Genomic DNA, 22,847 nt, shown 5'->3' on the forward strand with positions numbered 1-22,847 from the left:
CTGGGGTGAGGTTTTTAGAGGAGTTAGGGGTAAAAGAGTGTGTTTATGTGGACTGGGGTGGGGGTGGGGGAGCTAGAGAGAGAGAGAGAATCTGTCACTGCAGCACTCTGAGGCCGGTATCCCCGTCGGTTAAGGAAGCTCCCAAACACCTTCCCCTAAGCGATTTAATTTGCTTATTATACCATACTGTCCTCGCCTGTGTTAAACAAAGCCTTCCAATATCGCCACACTCTGAGTAAACAACATACAAAAAAGGATATTAACCAGCCGTATCCAAGACTAAATCGCCAAAGAAGAGGTGTTAAGGAGCTTCTTTAACCGACGAGAATACGAACATCCTTGATACTGACTTAAGAGAAGACCTTGCACTTAGGAACATATCTTTCTTAACCCTCCTCTTGTAGACCTACAGTTTCGCTTCTTAACCCTCCTCTTGTAGACCTACAGTTTCGCTTACAACTTAGATACAGTACACCTGGTTCTGTCAGACCCACCTTTAAAAAATGCTACAGTGTCACACATGTTTTATATAAAGAATTCCTGAATTTCCTGCAATGTATTTGGTCTTATTAGTTACTAAACTATGTGAATAAGTTTTAATTTATTGAACTCCACATATTTTTAAACAAAATTATAAAAAAATCCGGATTAAATTTTTTTTTTTCCCCAGTCACCATGCACGAAACAAGGAATACACTGAGCCTGGCACTTGTGTCACCACTTGAGGGCTGGAGGACCTTCATTATGGGCACAGTGGATCCCACACAACATAAAATCAACTTGCAAACTCATTGTGAAAATTGTCCCCCCTCCTCAGGTACACCTGGGTCTCACAGACGCGACATGCAATTCTAAGTGATATATTGCAAAAACATAGACACGAAAGTAACCCCCTACACCCTGCATGGGCACAAAACGTTAGGAAGCTATTGAGAAGGACAGGGATCCCAGGCATGTGTAAGTTACTGAATTATACCATCGAAAAAACTGCCCGGATTTGTCAGACCCAGGTGTACCTGAGGAGGGTTAAGGAAACGCGTACTTAATTACTTCCAAGAATTCTGGAAATGTACCCAAGACCATCCCATCTTATTCTTTTTTTTTTTGGGAGGGGGGCGGGGGGAGGCTGGAAACTGCTTACCCCCCCCCCCCAAAAAAAAAAAAGATACGGTGGATATTTTTTTGAACACTGTTATCTCGTCTGGAAGCTGGTTTATTCTGGTCTACTTAGATTTGAGAGAGAGAGAGAGAGAGAGAGAGAGAGAGAGAGAGAGAGAGAGAGAGATTGTGAGTGAGAGAGTGGAGGTAATTTTCCGGAGGGGTCATTGATTGAAGCCATTGTGGGTGGTTATGTGGAAGAGGGGGAGAGAGTGGAAGAGAGAGAAGATGGAGGGGAAAGAGAGAGTGGAGGAAAGAAAGGAGGGGGAGAGAAAGTGGGGGACAGATGTGGAGGGGGAGGGGAGGGAGATTAGAAAAATGAGCGTGAGAAAGTGGAGAAATGGGAGGGAAGGGGAGTGGAGGAGGAGGGGGAAGGAGAGAGTGGAGGAAAGAGGTGGAAGGGAAAGGGAGGAGGTGGAGGGAAGGAGAGTGTAGAAGATTGATAAAGGGAAGGAGGGGGGTGAGGGTGGAAAAAAGTGGAGAAAGGGTGGAGAAGGTTAGTGAGAAAGAGAGGGAGGAGGAGAAACTGAAGAAAAGGAGAGGGAAAGAGTGGTGAAGGGAGGAAATGAAAAGGAAGAGGAGGAGGAAAAAGATACGGGAGAGGATGAGAAAGAGGGGGAAGAGGGCGGAGAGTGAGTGTAGAGGAGGAGGGGGAGGAGATGACGAAGAGAAAGAAAATTTGCAAGAAGAGGAAGAAGGAGGGAGGGAGGAGGAGCAAGGGAGGAGAAATTGCAGTGAGGAAAAATGTGATGAAGTAGGAACATTACTCTGAGGGGAATATGGAGGAGGAGGAGAAGAAGAAGAAGAGGAGGAGGAGGAGGAAGAGGACGATTATGATGAAGAAGAGGAAGGAAGAAAGGACAGTAATTGAAAGACAGGAAGATTTAAAATGGAGAGTGGAAAGAGAAAAAAAAGCTGATAGAAAAAAATCTCATCTTAAAGGCAGTATATCCAAAAGACGCTTAATCCTTTCCTCGCGATTTATTTGTGTGTTATTTAGGCCAACACCGGACGATTTTATTCACATGAGAAAAATCCCATACACTTTTTTTCCGCCATACTCACAAGAGCTGCCAAATCTGGTGTAGTCACTGAGTCACTGTACCATTTTGAAGCATGAACTCTGGCAGGTTGTGTCCGTAGAGTGTTATGTGTTTCAGGGTTTTCACTCCCATAGATTTTTGTCACTCCCACAGATGCGTGTCTGGAGTGTGTTTGAGGTGCGTGTGGTGTGCGTCTAGGGTGTGTCTGAAAGTGGTTTGTACAGAGAAAAAAAACATACCTTTTGAAATGTGCTTGGCTGGTGGGTGCAGTTGGGGTGGGTACGGATATCATAGGAGTCCTTTGTCTTGATACTCTAGCGTGGCCCAAGAAGCCCATCTCTCCATCTTGAATATTAATTTGTCGCAACAAATTGAAGCTAGAATATGATGCTAGTCACGAAGAAGTGCTAGGAAATGTAGAGCCACAGGACTGTCATATTCAGAGTTATGTGAGATGACAGCAGGAGAACGAAAATCTAGGCCAAGTTAAAGTGAAAGAACTATAGCGCTTAAGTCACTCTTTCTCCCACGCTGCGCCTCAACATACCGGATTCTAGGCCTCCAGATATCCATGGTGCTTTTGTGTGTGTGTGTGTGTGTGTGTGTGTGTGTGTGTGTGTGTGTGTACACGACTGTGTTTGAATGATTATTGCTTGTTTGTGTTTGTCTGTATATGTGTAAACAGAGGGTCTCGAAATTGGTGTGTGTGTGTGTGTGTGTGTGTGTGTGTGTGTGTGTGTGTGTGTGTGTGTGTACACGACTGTGTTTGAATGATTATTGCTTGTTTGTGTTTGTCTGTATATGTGTAAACAGAGGGTCTCGGAATTGATGTGTGTGTGTGTGTGTGTGTGTGTGTGTGTGTGTGTGTGTGTGTGTGTGTGTGTGTGTGCAGCAGTACGTTTATTTTTTGTCCCTAAAATTGATCTCTTAGCTACACCCGTTTGTATGGCGCTGACCCCTTCATATCGTGGACGTTTATCTATTTTTATCTATCAAAAGCTTTGTGTTATATTAAGAGAGTCAGCTGTACTCCTTTTACCCTAACTCGGTCTAAAATTGCCATCTCTTCATCTTCAGTGCTGTGTTGGAACAGTAGACAAGCACTAGAATACGATGCTAGTCACGAAGAAGTGCTGTGGAAAGGAGGTAGAGCTGTAGCAGTGAAATAATAAGCAAAAGAACGAAAATCTGGGCCACGTTAAGGTGAAGAGAGTATGGTATTGATAAGAATGCCAGTTTTATCTTTCTCCATGAATAAAATAAGAGACGTCCTTTTATTGACAGTCCTGACCCCACTGACCACCAGGCGTCTGAGAGTAGGAAGAGTAAAGGAAAAGTGTTATAGGATTTTTTTCTGTTTGGTTTTAGTCACTTTATAATATGCATTTTTTTCCGACAGGGATTACGTAATATAATCATTCTCTCTCTCTCTCTCTCTCTCTCTCTCTCTCTCTCTCTCTCTCTCTCTCTCTCTCTCAGCTCTTCCTCCTTCTACATCCCTCTCCCTTTCTGTCTTAATTCTTACGCTCTTTGTCTCCCTGTCTCCACCCCTCCCTCCCCCTTCTCTCCTTCTGCATTTATTTTCCTTAGAGCTGCTTTTGTCCTTTCCCTTACTTTGCATCAGTCTTTCTCTCTCCCTGTCATTCTCTCCCTCCCTCTCACTTTCCCTTTCCTTTCTCCTCTCTCCCCCCTCCCTCCCTCCCTCCCTCCCTCCCTCCCATGAGATTTATAGTCAAAGTTATGAAACGCCTATTGGAAGCGAATTCAACTCCCTTTCTGGACTGCCCTATATATTTTTTGCCTCCTCTGGTTCCCCTCCTTTTCCCCCCCTCCCCTCCCTTCCCCTTCCTTCCGTTCTTCTCCTCTCCCCTTCCCTCCAGTCCCCTCCCCTTCCCTTCCCCTCCTTTCCTCTCTCCTTCCCTCTAATTCCCTTCCCTCCCGTCTTGTTTCCTCTTCTCATCCTCTCCCCTCCCCTCCCTCCCTTTTTCCCCCTTCCTTCCTTCCCTCCCCTTCCCCTCCCATTCCTTTCCGTCTTTCCTCTCTCCTCCCCCTTCCTCTATTCCCCTTTCCTCACCAACCATTCTCCCGCTGCTCTTCCCCTCCCCTTTCATCTTTCTTTCCTTCTTTCTTCTTTTCCTTTCCTCCACTCCTTTCCCCCTTTATCCATCCCCCTCTTCCCTCTTCCAGAGCCTACTGTATGGCTCTGCCCTCTCCTCTCTCCCCCTCCCCTCTTCCTCCCCTTCCTTCTTCCTTCTCTACACTCACTTCCACCTCCTCCTCCTTCCTTCCCTCACCCTTCCTTCCCTCTACCCTTCCCTTTCATCTCCACTTCTCCCTTCCTCTCCATTCTCCCATTCTATCCTCTTCGCCTCTCCCTTCTTTCCCCTCAGTTCTCCCCCTTTCTCTCCCTCCTCTCCCCTTCCCCTCCCCTCCCCTCCAAACTATCTATCTGGCCGTGTCTGGTCTAACTTACTTGATGGCTTTGGGTACGTTTTTGCACAGCACAGGTGTGTGTGTGTGTGTGTGTGTGTGTGTGTGTGTGTGTGTGTGTGTGTGTGTGTGTGAGAGAGAGAGAGAGAGAGAGAGAAGGATGGGGGACGGGACTGGACCGGGGTTAGGAGGGACAGGTGTGAGAGAGAGATTGGGATAGGAAGGGCTTTCTCCCTAATACCTCTTCCGTAGCGATTTATTTTTAGATATGGCTGGGTAATATCTTTTTGTACGTTATATGTGCAGAGTATGGCGGTATTGGAAGGATTTATATAACACAGAGGAGAACAGTAAGGTGTAATAAGCAGAACAAATCACTTAGGAACAGGTGTTTGGGATTCTTGAGTAGGGAGGGGAGGGGAAGGAGGGATGGGGGCGAAGGATAGATTAGCTTAGGGTGGACTGGCTAGGTAGAAGGGTGGATGTGGATAGGGATAATCATAGAGAAGATGGATGGAGGTTGTGGTTGAGGGGTATTGTTGACAAGGATGAGGAATAGAAAGTACTTGAAGACGTAGGGATGGTTAGAGGGATAGGGAAGCTAAGGATTGATTGTGAGGCTTGGAGAGTGGATAGGGGTAGCGAAGATGGATGGATGGGTGGATGGAAATGGATGGGGGTCGAAGGATAAGGGAGTGAGAGGCTTAGGATTGAAGGGGTGTGTTTGGGTGAGGTTCAAGGAGAGAGAGAGAGAGAGACAGACAGAGATGCAGGAAGAGTGAATTAAAGAGACGTATTTAAATTGAATATCATGGATTAAATTTTAGGCCCAAGTTATATATGGGTAAAATACAGGAAGAGAAATACGTATTACTTGTTTTTTTTATTTATTTATTTTGTTTTTATTTTTCTTTTGTTTTTTTTTCGGGGGTAACTTGGGCATTGTGTGTAAGAATTTCCATTTTCATTTTTCACGGGACGCGGCAATTAGTGGTATTGTTTTGTATATTGAAAGAGAAGTTTGGTGCGTGGGGTGGGATGGGAGGGGAGGGGAGGGGAAGGGAAGGGAAGGGAAGGGATGGGATGGGAAGGGAAGGTAGGGGATTGCAGGGAGAAGGGAAGGAAAGGGAGGGGGGTGGGGCTGGGCGAGGGAGAATGAGGAAGGGGAATGGAATAGAAAGAAATATAGGGGGAGGGAAGGGGAGCGAAGAGGAGGGAGAGGAATGGAATGGAAGGATATTTAGGAGGGGAAGGGGGAAACGAGAGAAAGGGAGAGAGGAAAGAGGGGATTGGGATGGAAAAAAATGTATGGGGAAGGGGAAAAGGTGGTAGGAAAGGAGGGGTGGAGGGACAAAGAGGGGAAATAGAGGGGAGGGGAGGAAAGAGGGAGGGAGGGAGGGGAGGAAAGGGGGAGGGAGGGAGGGGAGGAAAGAGGGAGGGAGGGAGGGGAGAGAAGGGATAATAATTGGTGGAGGAGAGGAAGGGTGTAGAGAGGAAATGAAATACAGCAGAGAGAGAGAGAGAGAGAGAGAGAGACTGACATTATATATATACTTAAATAATCATCTTCATCTTATTGCCTAATGCGTCTGTTTTCCTAATTGCGTATTTTCTTCTTTTCAGGGCTGGAGGCGTCTTCAGGTGGGCAACAAGGAAGAATAAATCAGTAACATAAATGTGTTTGGGGTAATATATTGTAACCGAAGTGCAGAAGGTGAAATAAAGGAAAGAAGAACACCCAAAGGAGGCCAGGTCCTGTGGAAAGTGGTGATAGAGTCTGTGAGTGGGGTACAGAGCTGAGAGATAGAGTGGGAAATAAAACTAGAGATAAGGAGAAGAGAGAGAGAGGGAGTGGGAAAAGAGTGGGGAACAAAACTGCAAAAGAGAGAAGAGAAAAAGAGCTGCGAAAGAGTGAAAAATAAAACTGAGAAAAGAGTGTTATTTGACGAGAGCCGAAACCCTTCTCAAGAGACACAGAACATCACTCAATCGATTCTTGAGTTCCTGTTCTGCCCCGCCCCCGCCCCGTCTTGCACCCGTCCCCGTCAACTAGCCCCGCCCCGCCCCGTCATCTAGCCCCGCCCCGCCCCGCTAGCAAGATGAGTGGGCGAGGAGGGACATGATCGATGTTGTTTCCTCAGCATTCGCCATAGAAAATTATGCTCAGGTAAGGCCAAGGTGAGAGAGAGAGAGAGAGAGAGAGTCTGGCACAAATCTTGAATTCCTAAACTGCCCACCTGTAGATTCTTTCCCTCTTTCCTTCCCTTTATCTCAAATTTTCCTTTCCGGTCCTTGTTCAGCTGCGTACACACACAACACTACATCACAACACATTCGCCATTTAACACGTACGGTCCACACTTCATAAACACCCCACTCTCCCCTCCCCCTCCCTCCCCAACGCCCTGGGGAGCTAACTCTTTCTAGGTGTATGTGGGGAGGTCGGGAGGGAAGGGGTGCAGGGGACGAGAGAGGGGAGGGGGGAGGGAAAGGGTGCAGGGAACGAGAGAGGGGAGGGGGGAGGAATGAGATGACAGGCACACAAACAACCATGACAAGGTGGGGAGAAAGGAGGGGGTTAGAGAGGGGAGGAAGGTGAGAGAGATGACGGGAGAGGTGTGGAAGGGGAGGGAGAGAGAGACAGACTCACAAACAAACGTGGGGAAGGGAGGGGAGAGGGGGGAAAGGGAGGCGGTCGAGAAAGACAAGGGAGGGGAGGGGGTTGAGATAGAAATGGGGAGGGAAGGGGGTTGAGAGAGAGACGAGGGGAGGGGAAGGGAGAGGGTTGAGAGAGCGATGAGGGGAGAGGAAGAGGTTGAGAGAGGCATGGATAGGGGGTTGCGAGACAGATGAGGGGAGGGGAGGGAGGGAGGGAGGAAGGGGGTGACAGATACACAAACAGCCGTGGGAAGGGGAGGAGGGGAGGATAAATTGGTAGTGGCACGCCTGTTGACTGGAGGGGACTGATGGATGGGGAGGGGGAGAAGGGGAGGGGGGCGGAAGGGGGTCAGGGTTCGATGAAAGGGTACAGGAGGTGGGGATGTGGAAGAGAGATCGGTAGTGGGGAGTTGGGGAGGAAAGAAGGGGAGATGAAGTGCTGATGAAGGGTAGCGTGTGAGTTAGGGAAGGGAAGGGGAGGCAGGTAAGAAAGTGTGGAGTTCTGAAAGGTGGGGAGAATATAAGTTATTGGGGGATGTGGGAGGAGGTGTCAGAAGTGGGGAGATGGGGAGGGGAGGAAAGGCGCAGGAAGGGTAAGGGTGTGGGTAAGGGTGGAATGGGAGGACACAGAAGGTTAGGGGGGGGTGGAGGGGGGGTGTCTTTGGGTGAGGGTGTAGGTAGTGGATATTTGGGGAGGGTAGGGGGGGTGACGTGGAGGGGGGTTGGAGGGGAGGGGGAGAAGGGGGAAGGGGAGGCGTGTGTGTGTAGAGTTAGAAGAGAAGGGACTTGGGGTAAGGAATTAAAAATAAATGGAATAAATTTTTACCTCAGTCATCCTTGGGTCGGAGAAGACAGAATAATGATGAATGATAAATGATAATAAATAATGATATAAATGATGATAAATGATAAAAATGATAACGATGATAAATGAATGAGTTATAATTGTTTTTGGCTACATAATTATATACTTGTGGTTTTGTCCAGATCTCCATGAAGGACTGACAGGAAGTGATGTTTTTGCTGACGTTTTGCTAAGTTTGCTTATTACTTGTAAACACACACACACACACACACACACACACACACACAGTCTTATTTAGTAGATTCTCGCATCGAGAGAGAAAGAGAGAGAGAGAGAGAAGGAGGGGGGGGGAAGAGGATTGAGAGAGGAAGAATAAATGAAGTGGAGAGGAAAAGAATGTGATGGGGTGGGAGAGAAGGAAGTAATGGAAGGATATGTGAATGAGAGAGAGAAAGGATATGTGAGAGAGAGAGAGAGAGAGGGGGGGGGAGAGAGGGGGAGAAATTGCTATCAAAATGCGAAAGGGGAGAATAGAAAGAGGAGGACTGTGAGAAGGGAAATAGAGAAGGAATTTGAGGGAAGAGGGGGGGAGGTGGGGAGAAAGGGGAGAGAGAGGTAGGAAAGAGGGGAGGGGAGAGGAAGGAAGAACACGGTAGGCTATGTGAAGGGGGAGAGGGGAAGAGGGAGATTGGAGGGAAAGACGTGAAGGAGAGAAAGAGAGGAGGGGAGAAAGAGAGGAGTATGAGAAGGGGACGGGAGGAATGTGGGGAAGGGGAGGGGAGGGGTGGGGAGAGGGAAGGAATGTGAAGGGAGGGGAGAATTGGGGTGTAATATGTCTGTGTTAGTCTTGGTTGTTGTTGTTGTTGTTGTTGTTGGGTATATTGGAAGGGAGGGGGTGGGGAGGGGGGAGGGGCAGGGTTAGGCAGGTTTTACGTCTGTGTTAGTTCTGGTTATTAATTGTGTGTGTGTGTGTGTGTGTGTGTGTGTGTGTGTGTGTTTAACTCAGGGATGGGGGTGTGTATCCCAGCATCGTTGATATATATAAACATTTTCACAATTCGTATCAGTATTCCTTTCCACTGAAATATTTACAATGATATTAAAATTCTGTGAGAAAATATTCGTACCCAAGAGGGGAACAGGCAATGACCTCAGTTAAGCTGCCATGACCTTTCTAGTGTTTACAATTTTTAGCGACAGGGATGATATTGGTTGAAAGCTGTTTAGAGTATAAGCATGGCTGTTGACATGTTTTGCACTGATAGAAGAGGGTTTTGATTATAAGCCAGCATTGCCTACACGTTCCACTGTCTTCCTCATCTTCTCACCTTGAACCCACACCCACTCTCACCCTCTATTCCTCCGTGAACCCTGCCTCCGTGAACCCCGCCTCATTCTCATCCCCTCTTTGTCTGGTGGGGCGGGGGTGCAGGATGGGATACCGACTGATACATCCAAAGGTTACGCCTCCTTACTTTGCTTTGCTCTGAGTGGTGAAGATTGTCCATCGTTAAGTAGATTCTGTTGGCCTCATTTAAAACGTTATTTCTTAGATCGTCCTTTGGTTTCCGGTATTGTGATGGGTTTTACAGGTATGGGTGGGATTATATACAGGTAGGCGGAAATGTCAGGGTTAAGGAGTGTTTCTCTCTCTCTCTCTCTCTCTCTCTCTCTCTCTCTCTCTTTCACTAAATAATGTCAGGTCCCATGTTGCAAATTCATTTCCTTTTTTTTTTTTTTTTTTTTTTTTTTTTTTTTTTTTTAAATAACATAATCAGTACAGTTTTGCTTCATAAAGACGATATTACACTTTTTACCATACCAATAAAACAGTAATTAATGGCCACACCTGAGAATTATTTTACTGAAGGTATCAAAGGGCAGTACGGCTTTAAGGTCATTAGTAGAAAACATCCTTACCTTACCTTACCTTTTATTTATACAGGTAAATAAATAGCCAGGTAGACAGGTAACCAAATCTACCTTTCTTTCACACAATAAGTAGAAAGATTAGTAGCCTGACCTATTTCATCATCAAAAGTTACCAGGTATATAATTAGCCTTACCTGCCTGCCTTCTTCAGTGTACCTGCTTACTAAGACGTTTGATATGTTGCCGTGTAAGTAGCTGTTCCCACGAGAGAGAGAGAGAGAGAGAGAGAGCACATCATCATTCTTCTCATAGGCTACACCTGTTTACACGTTTCTTTTTTACACGTTTTGTAAATAAATTTCAGAATCTGTTCGTCGTCTCATCATCACCTCACAAGATCCATTAAGGTTGCCTCCTAACGGTTCTTCCTAAGCGATTTATTTTGTTTATCACATCTCGCCGTCTTCTTCTGTTACTCGCGTCATTCAAATATCACCATCCTCTGCATCAGTAACTAACAAAAACGATACTAGTCGGCCGTATCCAAAAATAAATCGCTAAGGAAGAGGAGTTAGGGAGCTACCTTTCCTGGCGTCATTAAAAATCCTTAACTCCTTTACTTTATGACGTTTCCCATACCTAAGGAAAAATCGTCTGAAGATGGTATGGTTAAAACAATATCAGATGTCAGAAGCTAGCTATGATTTTCTGTTTGTCTATAGCCGTCGCCTCAATCCCGTATGAAGTGGCCACAAACAAATCGTCTCCATGTCGCCCCGTCCCCTGCCATCACGCTACCCCCCCCCCAACAACATCCCCCTCCCCCTTATACCTCTCCACTCCATCCCTCCATCTCATCCTCGGTCCCCTCCATCCCTCTTTCCCCCTCGACCTAGAAATGTGTCAATATTTACTCTGTACCTGTGTGACTTCATTTTTCTTTATTATGCTTATTTATCGGACGTACCTTAGCATGTATACCTGGAAATTGAATACGGTAATTGGAAGGAGATAGGCTCTGTGAAGTGTTTATTTTTACACCTATCCCTTCGTTAATAAACATTCCTTTTGCCTTTGACACAGAGAAGCGTTTTGGGGACAAGCATTTACTGAGAGACAAGCAGCCCCTTTACAACGCTGAAAAGATGATTAATTTTGGAGTGCTCTTTGTTTTTAAGTCTCTGTAGTAAAGGAGTCACCCATCCGTCATTCGTTTTCTTTTTATTTTTTTCTTTTGTTCTTATTTTTTTCTCAGGAACGTAGGGATTCAGTCTCTTAAGCAGAATAATACAATCTATCGGCATCAGCAACATGAATAATATATACTCGGAATGCAGGGATTGATCACGAATTCTCTCATAATGTATTCGTAAATGAGAGACGCTTTCAGGCATTCGTGTGTGTGTGCTTTCACGTTTTATATATATATTTTGATGGAGATATCGGGTTGTACACACTCCATCACAGAGATTTATAGTCAGAGGGAACAAGTATTTCATCATCATCATCATCATCTTCATAAGTACCAGATACCACACTTGAAGATAGTGAGGCAGGAACGAGAAACAAGAAAAAGTACAAACTGTGGGAACTATCACCACCACCACCACTACCACCATCAATATTATCATCATCATCATCATCATCCGCACCTAAATCCGGGATGAAGTAGGAACCACAAACAAGGAAAGATAAGGTCCTGGAGGATGCAAACCAGCAGCAGCATGCCCCTTGAAATTCACCACACCCATTGACACATCATTGACGTGGTTTTGCGGTCTAATGAAGCTTTTGTTTACTGATCATACTATTGTTTAGCGGTGAGCCAGTGTGTAAATTCCTTGTAGAAAAAAGTGTGTATTAACCCCTTCAGTGTGATGACTTATATTCCCTTTACTCTTACTCTTGGTGTTGGAGAGGGACGCTTTCACGTGGTGGCACTGACGTAACCAGGCGGCTCCACTGCCCGGCCACAAAAGCGTCCTTCAGCTCCCTTCCCATACCCCGAAAGGAGGATGGTGGGCTGCTGGCGAGGGGCAGGTTCAGCAGTTCATTGAGTTCACGTTTCAGATGAACCTGGAGGCACATTAACAAAAAAAAACAACAGCAGCGTCTACTACTACTACTACTACTTTTAACCTAACGACATTGCAGAAGCAGTTTATGTAAAAAAGCACATTATTTCTCACAGAAGAAAGTACAATCATATTTTTTTTTTTCTTTTTCGTTTTTTTTTTTCATGCATAGATATAAAAGACTGAAATAAAATGGTGCGTTTTTTTTTTTTTTTTTTTTTTTTTTTTTTTTTTTTTTTGCATACCTGTATATGTGAAAATCAGTGTATGTGTGTCAGATTTTCCCGCCAAACACTGGATAGGAAAAAAACTCGAAATGGTGTGTTTGTGGTGGATGAATCAGCAGAAATTCTCTCTCTCTCTCTCTCTCTCTCTCTCTCTCTCTCTCTCTCTTCCTCTCTCTCTCTCTCTCTCTCTCTCTCTCTCTCTCTCTCAATTTAACCCTCCTTTCCCTTCGCTCTTCACTCAGATGCTTCATTTTTCCCTCCATTTTTCCCCTCACCCTTTTCACACCCCCACCCTTTTCTCGCCCCAGTATTTTCACACCCTATTTTTCCTACAGCCCACCCTTATCACTTTACACCCTTTCCACAACACCCTTTTCAGTTCCCTCCCTTTTCACCCTCCCACCCCTTTTCACCCTCTCACCCATTTTTCACCCTCCCACCCATTTTTCACCCTCCCACCCATTTTTCACCCTCCCACCCTGTTTCACCCTCCCACCCTGTTTCACCCTTCCACCCTGTTTCACCCTGCCACCCTTTTTCACCCTTCCACCCATTTTTCACCCTTCCACCCATTTTTCACCCTCCCAACCTTTTTTCACCCTTCCACCCTTTTGCATCCTTCCACCCTTTTTCACCCTTCCACCCTTTTTCACCCTCCCACCGTTTTTTTTCACCCTCACACCCTTTTTTCACCCACCCTTTTTCACCCTCCCACCCTTTTTCACCCTTCCACCCCTTTTTCACCCTTCCACCCTTTTTCACCCTCCCACCTATTTTTCACCCACCCTTTTTCACCCTCCCACCTATTTTTCACCCTTCCACCCTTTTTCACCCTCCCACCCTATTTCACCCTGCCAGTCTTTTTTCACCCTCGCACCCTTTTTCACCCTCCCACCCTTTTTCACCCTCCCACTCTTTTCACCCTTCCACCCTTTTTCACCTTCCCACCTTTTTTTCACCCTCCCACCCTTTTTCACCTTCCCAGTCTTTTTTTCACCCTCCCACCCCCATTTTCACTCCCACCTTTTTTTCACCCTTCCATCCTTTTTCTCACCCTCCCACCCTTTTTCTCACCCTCCCACCCTTTTTCACCCTCCCGCCCTTTTTTCACCCTCCCACCTTCACCCCACACCCAGCTCACACTCCGTCACTTTTCCACTCACTTTTTTTTTTTTTTAGCTTATTAATGAAGGCTATTTTTTTTTTTTACGCATCCAATCAACAGAATTTAATCGTCTGCCCCTCCCCCCTGGAAAAATAAAGAAAAAATAAATAAATCCTGGGAATGAAGGAGTAAAGCAAATAATGTCGTTTTATAAAATAGCTAAGAACATACAATTTTTCCGATTATGTTACGTCTCAAGAAATAAACAAAATAAACAAAAATAAACAGTAAATTAGCAAAAATAAACAAAACAAACAAAAAGAAATGAACAAAAAATAAACAAAAAAAATACCGGTAAAAATAAACAAGAAATTAATTAACAAAAGTAAACAGTATATAAGGAAAATAAACAAATAAATAAATAAGTATACAAAATAATAAAAACAAAAGAAAAAATAAAGATAAATTAGTGAACAAAAATAATCACAAAATAGGTAAACAAATAAACACAAAATAATAAACACAAATAAGCAAAAAATATGACAAACAAAATAAACAAATAAACAAGATACAAAAATAAAAACAAAAGAAAGCAAAAATACACAATATAAAAAAAAAATAAGCAAAATAAACAAAAATGAGTAAACAAAAGTAAACAAATAAACAATAAGTAAACAAAATCGACATACCCAAAAATAAACACACAAAAAAAAAACACACCAAAATAAACAGCCAGTTTTCCACCTGGCGAAGCTACTGGACTGCAAACATAGCGAGGAAAATATTTTGGCATGATTTGCGTGTCTTGCTGACCTTTTTTCTCAGTTTTTCTCAGTTTTTTCTTTTTCGTTTTCCCCTTTTTTCTTTAATTTTCTTTCCCTTGTCTTTCTTCTCTCCATTCTTCTTTTTCGTCATTTTTCTTCTTCTTCATTTTTCATCTCTTTGGCTTCATTTCTTTTCATTACTTTTTCTGTTTTCGTTTCTGTCTTATTTTTTCTCTTCTTTTTCATTTTCTCGATTTTTTTTCACCCTCAGTTAATATTTCTTTCCTCTCTCACACCCTGTGCACCCTACAGGAAATCACCCTTTACACCTTCTTCACCCTTTACACCCTAGCCACCCTTTTTCCCCCACCCCTTTGCACCATCCCTCTCCCTTTACGTATTTTGATTTTCCTCCCCTATTTCCCTTCCCCGCCTTCTCCCTTTTTCCACTCATCACCCTATCCCCTTTCCCCCCTCTCCCTCGCCAGCCTCACCTACTTTACCATGAGCAAGAAATAATCCGATGGGGAGGGGGTTTGGGGAGGGAGGGGGAAGAGGGAGGCCTTATGCTTTGTGGCTGTTCAGTATTATCATTTTTTATCGCTGCTGTTAAAATGGAGGGAGGGGGAGGGGGCGGGGGAGGAGGAGGGGAGGGGGGAGAGGGGGAGGGAAGTTTTGATGTGGTACCCCCTTTCTTTATCCCCCTTTCACCCCCTCCACCCCTCCTCATCCTCATCTGTTCCTTCTACCCTTTCTCTTCCTCGTTTGCTATTTATTCTCTCCCTTTCCCCATTCTCTTCTACTGTCTCTGCTTCTTCCTTCCCCATCCTTCCACTTCCTGTTCATCTCTTGCTCCTCTCTTCTCCTTCCCCTCTCCTTTCCCAGCTCGTATCCTTCCTCTCCCCTCTTCTTCTCCCCTCTTCTTCCTCTTCCCTGTCCTTCTCTTTCCTTCCCAATCCCCTTCTTTTAACCTTCCTTGCTCCTTCCCTTCCGTTTTTTTGTGTCACCCTCCCCAGATGCTCTCTCATGCTCCCCCCTCCTCCTGCCGTCACCTAATCACCCCCACTCTCTTTCCCAAGGCCACTCCTCCCTTTTTTCACCCCCATCCACTCTCCCCTCTAATTTCCTTCTCCCTCATCCTTCACCCCAGACTCTCTATTTCTCCCCACTCACATCTCTAGCCTCTTGATACCGTACCGTACTTACTCCCCTCTCCTTTTCACCTTAACTTCTTCCCCTCCCCATCAAACTTCTTTCTCCCCCTTTATTCACCCCTTTCCTTTATTCCTCCCTATCCCCCTTTTATTCTCTCCTCCCCATTTCACTCTTGTCTCCACTTCTCCCTGTCCCCCTCTCCTCTTACCCCCAACTCTTTCTCCTCTTCGTTTCATATCTTCCTCCCCACCAAACTACTTTCTTCTCCCCATCATCTCCCCTCCCTCTCCTTTCCTTTCCACTTCCTCTTCCTCCCTTTCCCCTTCTTCTTCCTCTTTCCTTATTTCTTTTTCCTGTCCTTCACCTCCTCATCCTTTTTCTGAGAGAGTGATGATGATGATGGAGATGGTGATGATGATGATGATGATGATGATGATGATGATACGTGTTTATAAGCAAGATAATGATTTTAATGGATCAGTGAACCTAACCCCTTCACACACACACACACACACACACACACACACACACACACACACAGGCATGCGTCAACTCTGAGGTCTTGCCTTTGTGTGTATATGTGTGCGTGTGTATAAATATGTATGACTGCATGTGGGTGCACAGTATAACCTTATGTCTTTATCAGTGTGTGTGTGTGTGTGTGTGTGTGTGTACGTTTTTTATGTGCGTAGTACGTGTAAGACTTTTAAAGTCTTGGTTAAAAGAACAAAAAAATTGTCCCGCGTAAGAAAAAGTTAAATATGACAGAGTTGAGAGAGAGAGAGAGAGAGAGAGATTTGAGGGCCAGGTCGTGTTAGTGGTCCTTGAGGTCTCATATTGTCCTCTCTCTCTCTCTCTCTCTCTCTCTCTCTCTCTCTCTCACACACACACACACACACACACACACACACACACACACACACACACACACACACACACACACACACACACACACACACACACCTTCTTGCTCTCTTATTCCCCTCTTCCATTTCCTTATTCCTCTCTTTCTTTTCTCTGCCTTTCATCTCCCCTCCTCTCATCCCCCTCTCATTTCCTCTCCCTTTTTTCTCCCCACCTTTTCCTCCTCTCTCTCCTTCTCTCTCTTTCCTCTTCCTCCTTTCACCTCTTCCTTATTTCACCTCTCTTCTTCCTCCTCTACTCTCCCTCCCTCTCTTGCCTCTTCTCCTCCCACTTCTTCCTTCCCCTCCTCCTCCCTTCCTCTTCTCCTCGCCTCTCCCTCCTCTCTTCCACTCTCCCTCCTCCTTCCTCCCTCCTCCTCCGTCTCCACCTGTCACTACCAATTAACTACCTGTGTGTGTGTGTGTGTGTGTGTGTGTGTGTGTGTGTGTGTGTCAGTCTTCTTGATAAATTATTCTCCCCCCTCTCTCTTTACCTGTCAGTTATTTCGCTATATTTATCATTCTCTTAGTATACCTTAGTCTGTCTGTCATCCTGTCTATCTATCCATCCATTCATCTATTTGTTCTGTCTATCGGTCTATCTATCTACGATCGTGGTAGTCTGTTTGATTTTCTCTCTCTCTCTCTCTCTCTCTCTCTCTCTCTCTCTCTCTCTCTCTCCAGGCAGCTCCTCAATTATTCCGTCTCTTCCTCTCTCATTTTTTCTCCCACTCTTTCCTCTCTTTCTTCCCTCTCTCACTTTCCTCTCTTTTTTTCCTCTCACTCTTTCCTATATTTTTTTTACCTCTCACTCCTCTCTTTTTTCTCTCTCAGTTTCTCCAGTCTTTCTTCCCCTCTCTCTCTCTCCTCTCTTTTCCCCTCTCTCACTCCTTCCTATGTTTTTTTCTCTCACGCTTGCCTCTCTTTTTTTTCTCTCACTTTCCCCGCCCTCAACACCCTAACGTCGATGAAGGAGAGGGTGTGGGAGGGAGGACTAAAATGTATATCTTTTCTCCCACTTCCATCCCTATTTTCTCTCACTCTCTCTCTCTCTCTCTCTCTCTCTCTCTCTCTCTCTCTCTCAGCGTGCTCCGTTAAAATAGAACTCTCTGGAAACTCACCTGGCAGTATATTGCGGCTCATCCTGCTGGTGTGGGCTTGGAGTGGAACCAGATGAATAAACGATGCAGGAGAGCCACTGAATAACGGTGATATGAGCCGTGTCCGCAAATCACAAGAAGGAAGAGGATGGCCGTGAGTGCCTGGGTAAAAAGTCTAGGGGGTGAACACATCGCCTTTAACACTCCACACGTTGCTTGGCTCCTCTAATTAAGGCGAGGGGGGGCGGGGGGTGGAGAGTGGGGGGCAGGGAGAGGGAGGGGAGGGAAGAGGGAGGGGTTGTAGGGGTGAGGATGGGGGGCAGGGAGAGGGAAGAGGGGCGTAGGAGTGAGGATGGGGGAGAGGGAGAGGAAATATGGGAGAGAGATGGGGACTGAAAAGAATGGGAGGGATGGGGAAGGGGCAGGGAGAGGAGAAATTGGGGAGGGAACGTGTTGGGAAGAAGATTTGGGGAGAGAAAGAATCGGAGGAGTAAGGAGAAGAGCAGGGGAAGCAGGAGAGAAGTGGGGGGCGGGGAGAGGGAGGGAAGGGAGGGGGAATAGGAGAGGAAAAGCCTAAAAGGGAGGGGATGAGGGATAGGGGGAAAATTGGGAGAGTAAGGGTGATGATAAGGGATGAGGGGAAGGGGAGAGTAGGGGGTGAAAGGAGGGGAGAAATGAACCGAGGGGGAGGAGGTATAGGGGAGGAGAGCGTAAGAAAGACGTTGGGGAAGGGAGATAGTTGGAGGAGGAGGGGAAGGAGGGATGGGGGAAAAGTGGGGAGGGGGTAAGGAGAAGCCAGGGGATGGGATGGGGGGGGAGAAGGGTGTGGGTTTGTACGTAGCAGAAGCTGATGAGCGACTTAAGCAGAATGGATGAATGTAATTGAAGAATGGGAGAGAGAATAAAGGACTGAATAGGGACTGTGTGCATGGGGAGAGAGAGAGAGTGTGTGAAAATGGGGAGAGGAGGAGAATAATAGTCGGTGAAGAGGGAGAGGGGGTGATTGAGGAGATGGGGGGAGAGTGGGAATGGGGAGAGGAGGGGTATGAGGGGGAGAGTGAGAATACGAAGGTGGGGGGAGTGGGACTGGGGAGATAGGAGTAGGGAGAATAAGGAGGGGGGATATGTGGGGGTAGGAATAGGTGGGGGGAGTGTGGGAAAGGGAGCAGGCTATGTGGGTAGGTAATGGAGTGGCTTAATGGATGGGTGTGACAATGGGGGGGGGGGTGCTGGAGACGTGAGAGAGAGAGAGAGAGAGAAAGAGAGAGAGACCATGGAAAACAAGAGAAGAAAAGACTTTGAAATAAAGGAAATTTGGTATACAATAAGACAGGAGGAGGACTATATGAGAGAGAGAGAGAGAGAGAGAGAGAGAGAGAGTTATAAAGAGAATGAAGGGGAGGGGATGGAGGGGGGGAGAGGTAGGAAAGAGAGAGAGAGAGAGAAAAAAGGTTACCGGTGGAGAGGTGAAGGGGAAGGGAGGGAGGGAAGGAGGGAAGGGAGGGAAAAACGAGGGAGAGAATTTCTTCAAAAAGAGAGAAAAGAGGGAAGGAAGTAATGAAGGAGACTTCTTCAAGGAGGGTTAAGAGGTTAGGGGAGGGAGGAGGAGGAGGGGGAGGAGGAAGAGGATGGGGGAGGGAAGGAGAGTGGGAACAGGGAGCGTGGAAGGAGAGGAGAGAGAGGAGGAATTAAGGAGTTAGAGAGAACGGAAGGGAGGGAGGGACGGAGGAAGAGGAGGGGGAAGGGACGGAGAGGGGGAGGAGGAAGCGTGGAAGGAGAGGAGAGAGAGGAGGAATTAAGGAGTTAGAGAGAACGGAAGGGAGGAGGAGGGAAAGGACTGAAAGGAGGAAAAGGGGAAAGGTGGGAGGGAAGGAGAGAAGCAGAGAGGAGTAAAAGAGTTAGAAGGGAGGCAGGGAAGGGAAGGATAAGGGGACGGAGAGGGGAAGGAGGAATAGGGGATGAAGGGAGGAGAGGAGGAGGAAAGGGAGAATAAAGGGAGCAAGAATGTGGGGGAGGAGGATATTTGGTGCAGGGAGAGAAGTGGAAGGGAGAAGGAAAATGAGGAAGACGAAAAATGAGAGAGAGAGAGGGGGGGGGTGGATAAAAAATAGGGGTAGAAGGGGAGAGAGAACAAGAACTAGATTTAGGGAGCCAAATGTTACACTGGGGAGAGACAGAGAGGGGGAGAGACGGAGGAAGGGAGGAGGAAGAGGAGAGGAAAGTAGGGAGAATATGGTCCTCGAGGGAGAGGAAGAGAGGGAGGGAGAAGATGGAGGAAGGGAGGAAGTAGAGGGAAGATGCTACTCCAGGGAGGGAAGTGTAGTCGAAATGGAAATGACAGAAAAAGGAGGGAGGGAGGGAAGGAAGGAAGGAGGGAGGGGGGAGGGAGGAAGAGTTGGAATGGAGGGAGAGAGGGAGGGATGGAGGATTGGAATGGAGGGAAGGGGGGAGGGTAGGTAAGAGGGATAAGAGAGAATAGGTAAGGGAGGAAGGGACAAAGTAAGTAAGGAGGGACTAGGGGTAAGGAAGGAATGGGGTGAAGGAAGGTTATGAGAGAGAGAGAGAGAGATGAAGGAAGATGTTGCAGGAGTCCTCAGAAAATATTAGATCTGGGAAGAAGGAATGAAATACGTAATAAAGAATGAGAGCAAGATTAAGAAAGAGGAAGGAAGGAACGAGTAAGGAAAGAAGGAAGGAAGGGAGGGAGAGGAAGCAAGGAAGAAGGAAGGGAGGGAAAAAAAAGGAAGGAAACTAGAGGACAGAGGGGAGTAATTATAAAGAGGGTGAAGTAAGAGTGAGATTAAGAGGACTAAGAGGAAGCCACTAGGATGAGGAGGAATGAGGGGAGGGGAGAGGGGGAGGAAGTGGGAAGGAGAGAGGGAGAGATTGGGAAGGAGAGGGGAAAGGAATGGGAAGTAGTTGAGTGATGGATTTTTATTTTATTTATTATTATTATTATTATTTATTTATTTATTTATTTTTAGGGGGGCTGAAGATACGTTAAGAAATATTTGACAAACGAGAGTAAATTAACATCAACACTTAGGGAACCATCGATTATCTCTCTCTCTCTTTTATTTTGATACGTAGGATGAACAAGAAATAATGCGAAGCTTCTGTTCTGTCCTTTCCTTGACCTTCTTGTAGTATATACTAGAAAACAAAATATAAAATCATTGTTAAGATCTAGGGATGGAAAAGGTGCAGAAGCGAGAGAGAGAGAGAGACAGACAGACAGACAGACAGAGATTCAGAGTTTTATAACCATCACTTAATGTCACTAGCTATAAACGTTTCGCAATGTGGACTTTAGTGATGGCTATTGAATATCCCAAATGTGTGTGTGTGTGTGTGTGTGTGTGTGTGTGTATCTCATATCTGCACTTTTTCCATCTTCACTTCTTAGCAGTAATTTTATAACATTTTTTTCAAGTTTAAGATCATATTTATGGAAGGTAATTACCATGTACACATTACCTGTGTTACAAATCGACTTTTAACTATATGAGTAGTGTTGAGTGTTACATGCTTACGTGGAAAGGGGCAAAAGCAATTCCATGGAGTTTAGCATATTCTGAAAGCAAGTGCGAGTGCCAGAGAACTTTTTCAGGCTCTGACTCGCTCACTGTAGCTCAAATGCTGCTCTAAATTTGAAAAAGAAACATCCCCGGTTATTAAGAATTTCATGGGTACCAGGCAAGTGTACGCCTTTTCGTTTGAGAGTTATGGCTGATAAAATGAAAAAAAATACGATATCTCCATTTTAATTTCCTGCCAATAATAACATAGTAACGTTATTATAAGATGCTATTTAAGAAGATGATAAAGATGAAAAGTAGCGGTATTGCCTCATTCTGCCATTTGAGATACAGAAAATAAGGTGTCATAGGTTGAAATTATCCACCATGTTAAAAGTGGGTGAATTTTAGTAGTTCAGTACGATATGTTTTCCCATCTCCCGCCTGCTGTGTTGTCTGAGGGGGTGTCTCTGCTTTATGTGGTTCTGTTTTTCACCTCCCTGTCTTGATGATCCACGTGTAGTTGGTAGGCGTTTAATACAAGCTGTCTTCTTCCCCTAGTAGCTCAGTACGACACTTCTTCCCTCCCTTTTGCCACTGTGTCATCTCTTGGGGTCTCACTTCTTGCCTTTTGTAAGTCTGTCTTTCACCTCCCTGCCTTGATGATGCACGTGTAGTTGGTAGGCGTTTAATACAAGCCTTCTTCTTCTCCTAGTAGCTGCGTATGGTATGTTTTGCTTCCCTTCTTCCAAGGTGTCAACTGTATTTGCCACGGTGTCATCTTTATCTGCTGCTGTGTCATCCTCAGGGGTCTCTGCTTGTGTTTCCCCCTTCCCTTTGTATATATCGCTCCAGCCACCTCGTGCATGGGCTCTGTGGTACCCTGGCCTCCACCATGCCAATAATCTGTGCCTCCACCCGCCTCCCAGTCACAGCTCTGTACACTGCCTCCGGAGCACTCTAACGCCCCTATTTTTACATTTGTTGGCCCTCGGAGGTTACGTAGCGCGATTTACTCTTACTCATTACACCATAATTTTCTCTTGTTTGTTACTGATGCAAACTGTGTTGATGTTAAAATGATACAGTTAACATACAAGAGAAAGTAAGTTGTAGAAAGAAAAGGAGGAGAAGGAGGAGGCGAGGGAAGAGGAGAGGAGGATCTGAAAGAGAGAGAGAGAGAGAGAGAGAGAGAGAGAGAGAGAGAGAATTAGGTGAAAAAAGGGTAGGAAGAGGAGGGAGAGCCGAGGGGAAAGGAGAATAGTTGGTGAAACAGAGATACAAAGAAGAGGAGGGGAAGGAGGCGTGGGAGGAGAAGGGGAGGATCTGAGGGGAAGGGAGAGGAAGAGAGGAGGAGGAGGAGGGAGAGGGGGAGGTGAGGGGAAGAGAGGAGGAGAAAGGAGGAGGAGGAGTTGAGGGGAACGGAGGGAAGAGGTCATGAACTGCACCTTTAAGAGCCCCTCATTCATAGTACGCTTCTTACTCTTTACCTCTTTGTGGCTCTCTCTCTCTCTCTCTCTCTCGGGAATAGATGCAGGCTTTATTGATAGATAGAGGCCTTCATTAACTCCTTTACTAATAATTTTTTCTTAAGTTAAAAAAAAAATGTCTTAAGAACGAAATAAGAAGCAAATCGTAAGTCCGCATTTTCTCAGACCTTGACTCGTTTTTTTGGTCTATATTTTTTTTTTCTTTTTTTTTTAATTCATTGGTAAGTTTGGAATTTGTGCTTTCATTTTTTTTTTTTTCGTATGTGGAAAATGACGTGGAAATTTATAGGCGAGAAAATCATGGTTAGCTGATAATAAGGTGTGTGTGTGTGTGTGTGTGTGTGTGTGTGTGTGTGTGTGTGTGTGTGTGTGTGTGTGTGTGCGTGTGTGATAGGTAGGTAGGTAGGTACGGTAGGAGAGACAAAGAGAGAGAGAGTCCCTCGTTTAGCTAGTTCCAAACAGAATCGCCAATTAGTGTTTATGGAGCTAGATGGTAATGCTTTTCTGTGTCCTTTAGCAGCACGGCAAAATTTCGTAGTAGTTGT

The 22,847-nt window shown here is 45.7% G+C and overlaps 1 protein-coding gene across 1 annotated transcript in view; it reads left to right on the forward strand.

Annotated features, from left to right (window-relative positions):
* The first annotated feature begins 6,727 nt into the window (after positions 1–6,727).
* LOC145389812 (uncharacterized) overlaps positions 6,728–22,847 on the forward strand; it is a 29,019-nt gene continuing 12,899 nt past the window's right edge. Inside the window, exon 1 of the mRNA XM_080264959.1 lies at positions 6,728–6,798. Within this exon, the coding sequence (XP_080121085.1) occupies positions 6,751–6,798 (48 nt within the window). The 5' untranslated portion in view covers positions 6,728–6,750. The remainder of the gene's footprint in view (positions 6,799–22,847) is intronic.

The sequence above is a fragment of the Coenobita brevimanus genome, chromosome 14 (genome assembly GCF_032717465.1).
Source record: "Coenobita brevimanus isolate Jiangsu-jjx chromosome 14, ASM3271746v2, whole genome shotgun sequence".
Taxonomy (NCBI): Eukaryota; Metazoa; Arthropoda; class Malacostraca; order Decapoda; family Coenobitidae; genus Coenobita; species Coenobita brevimanus.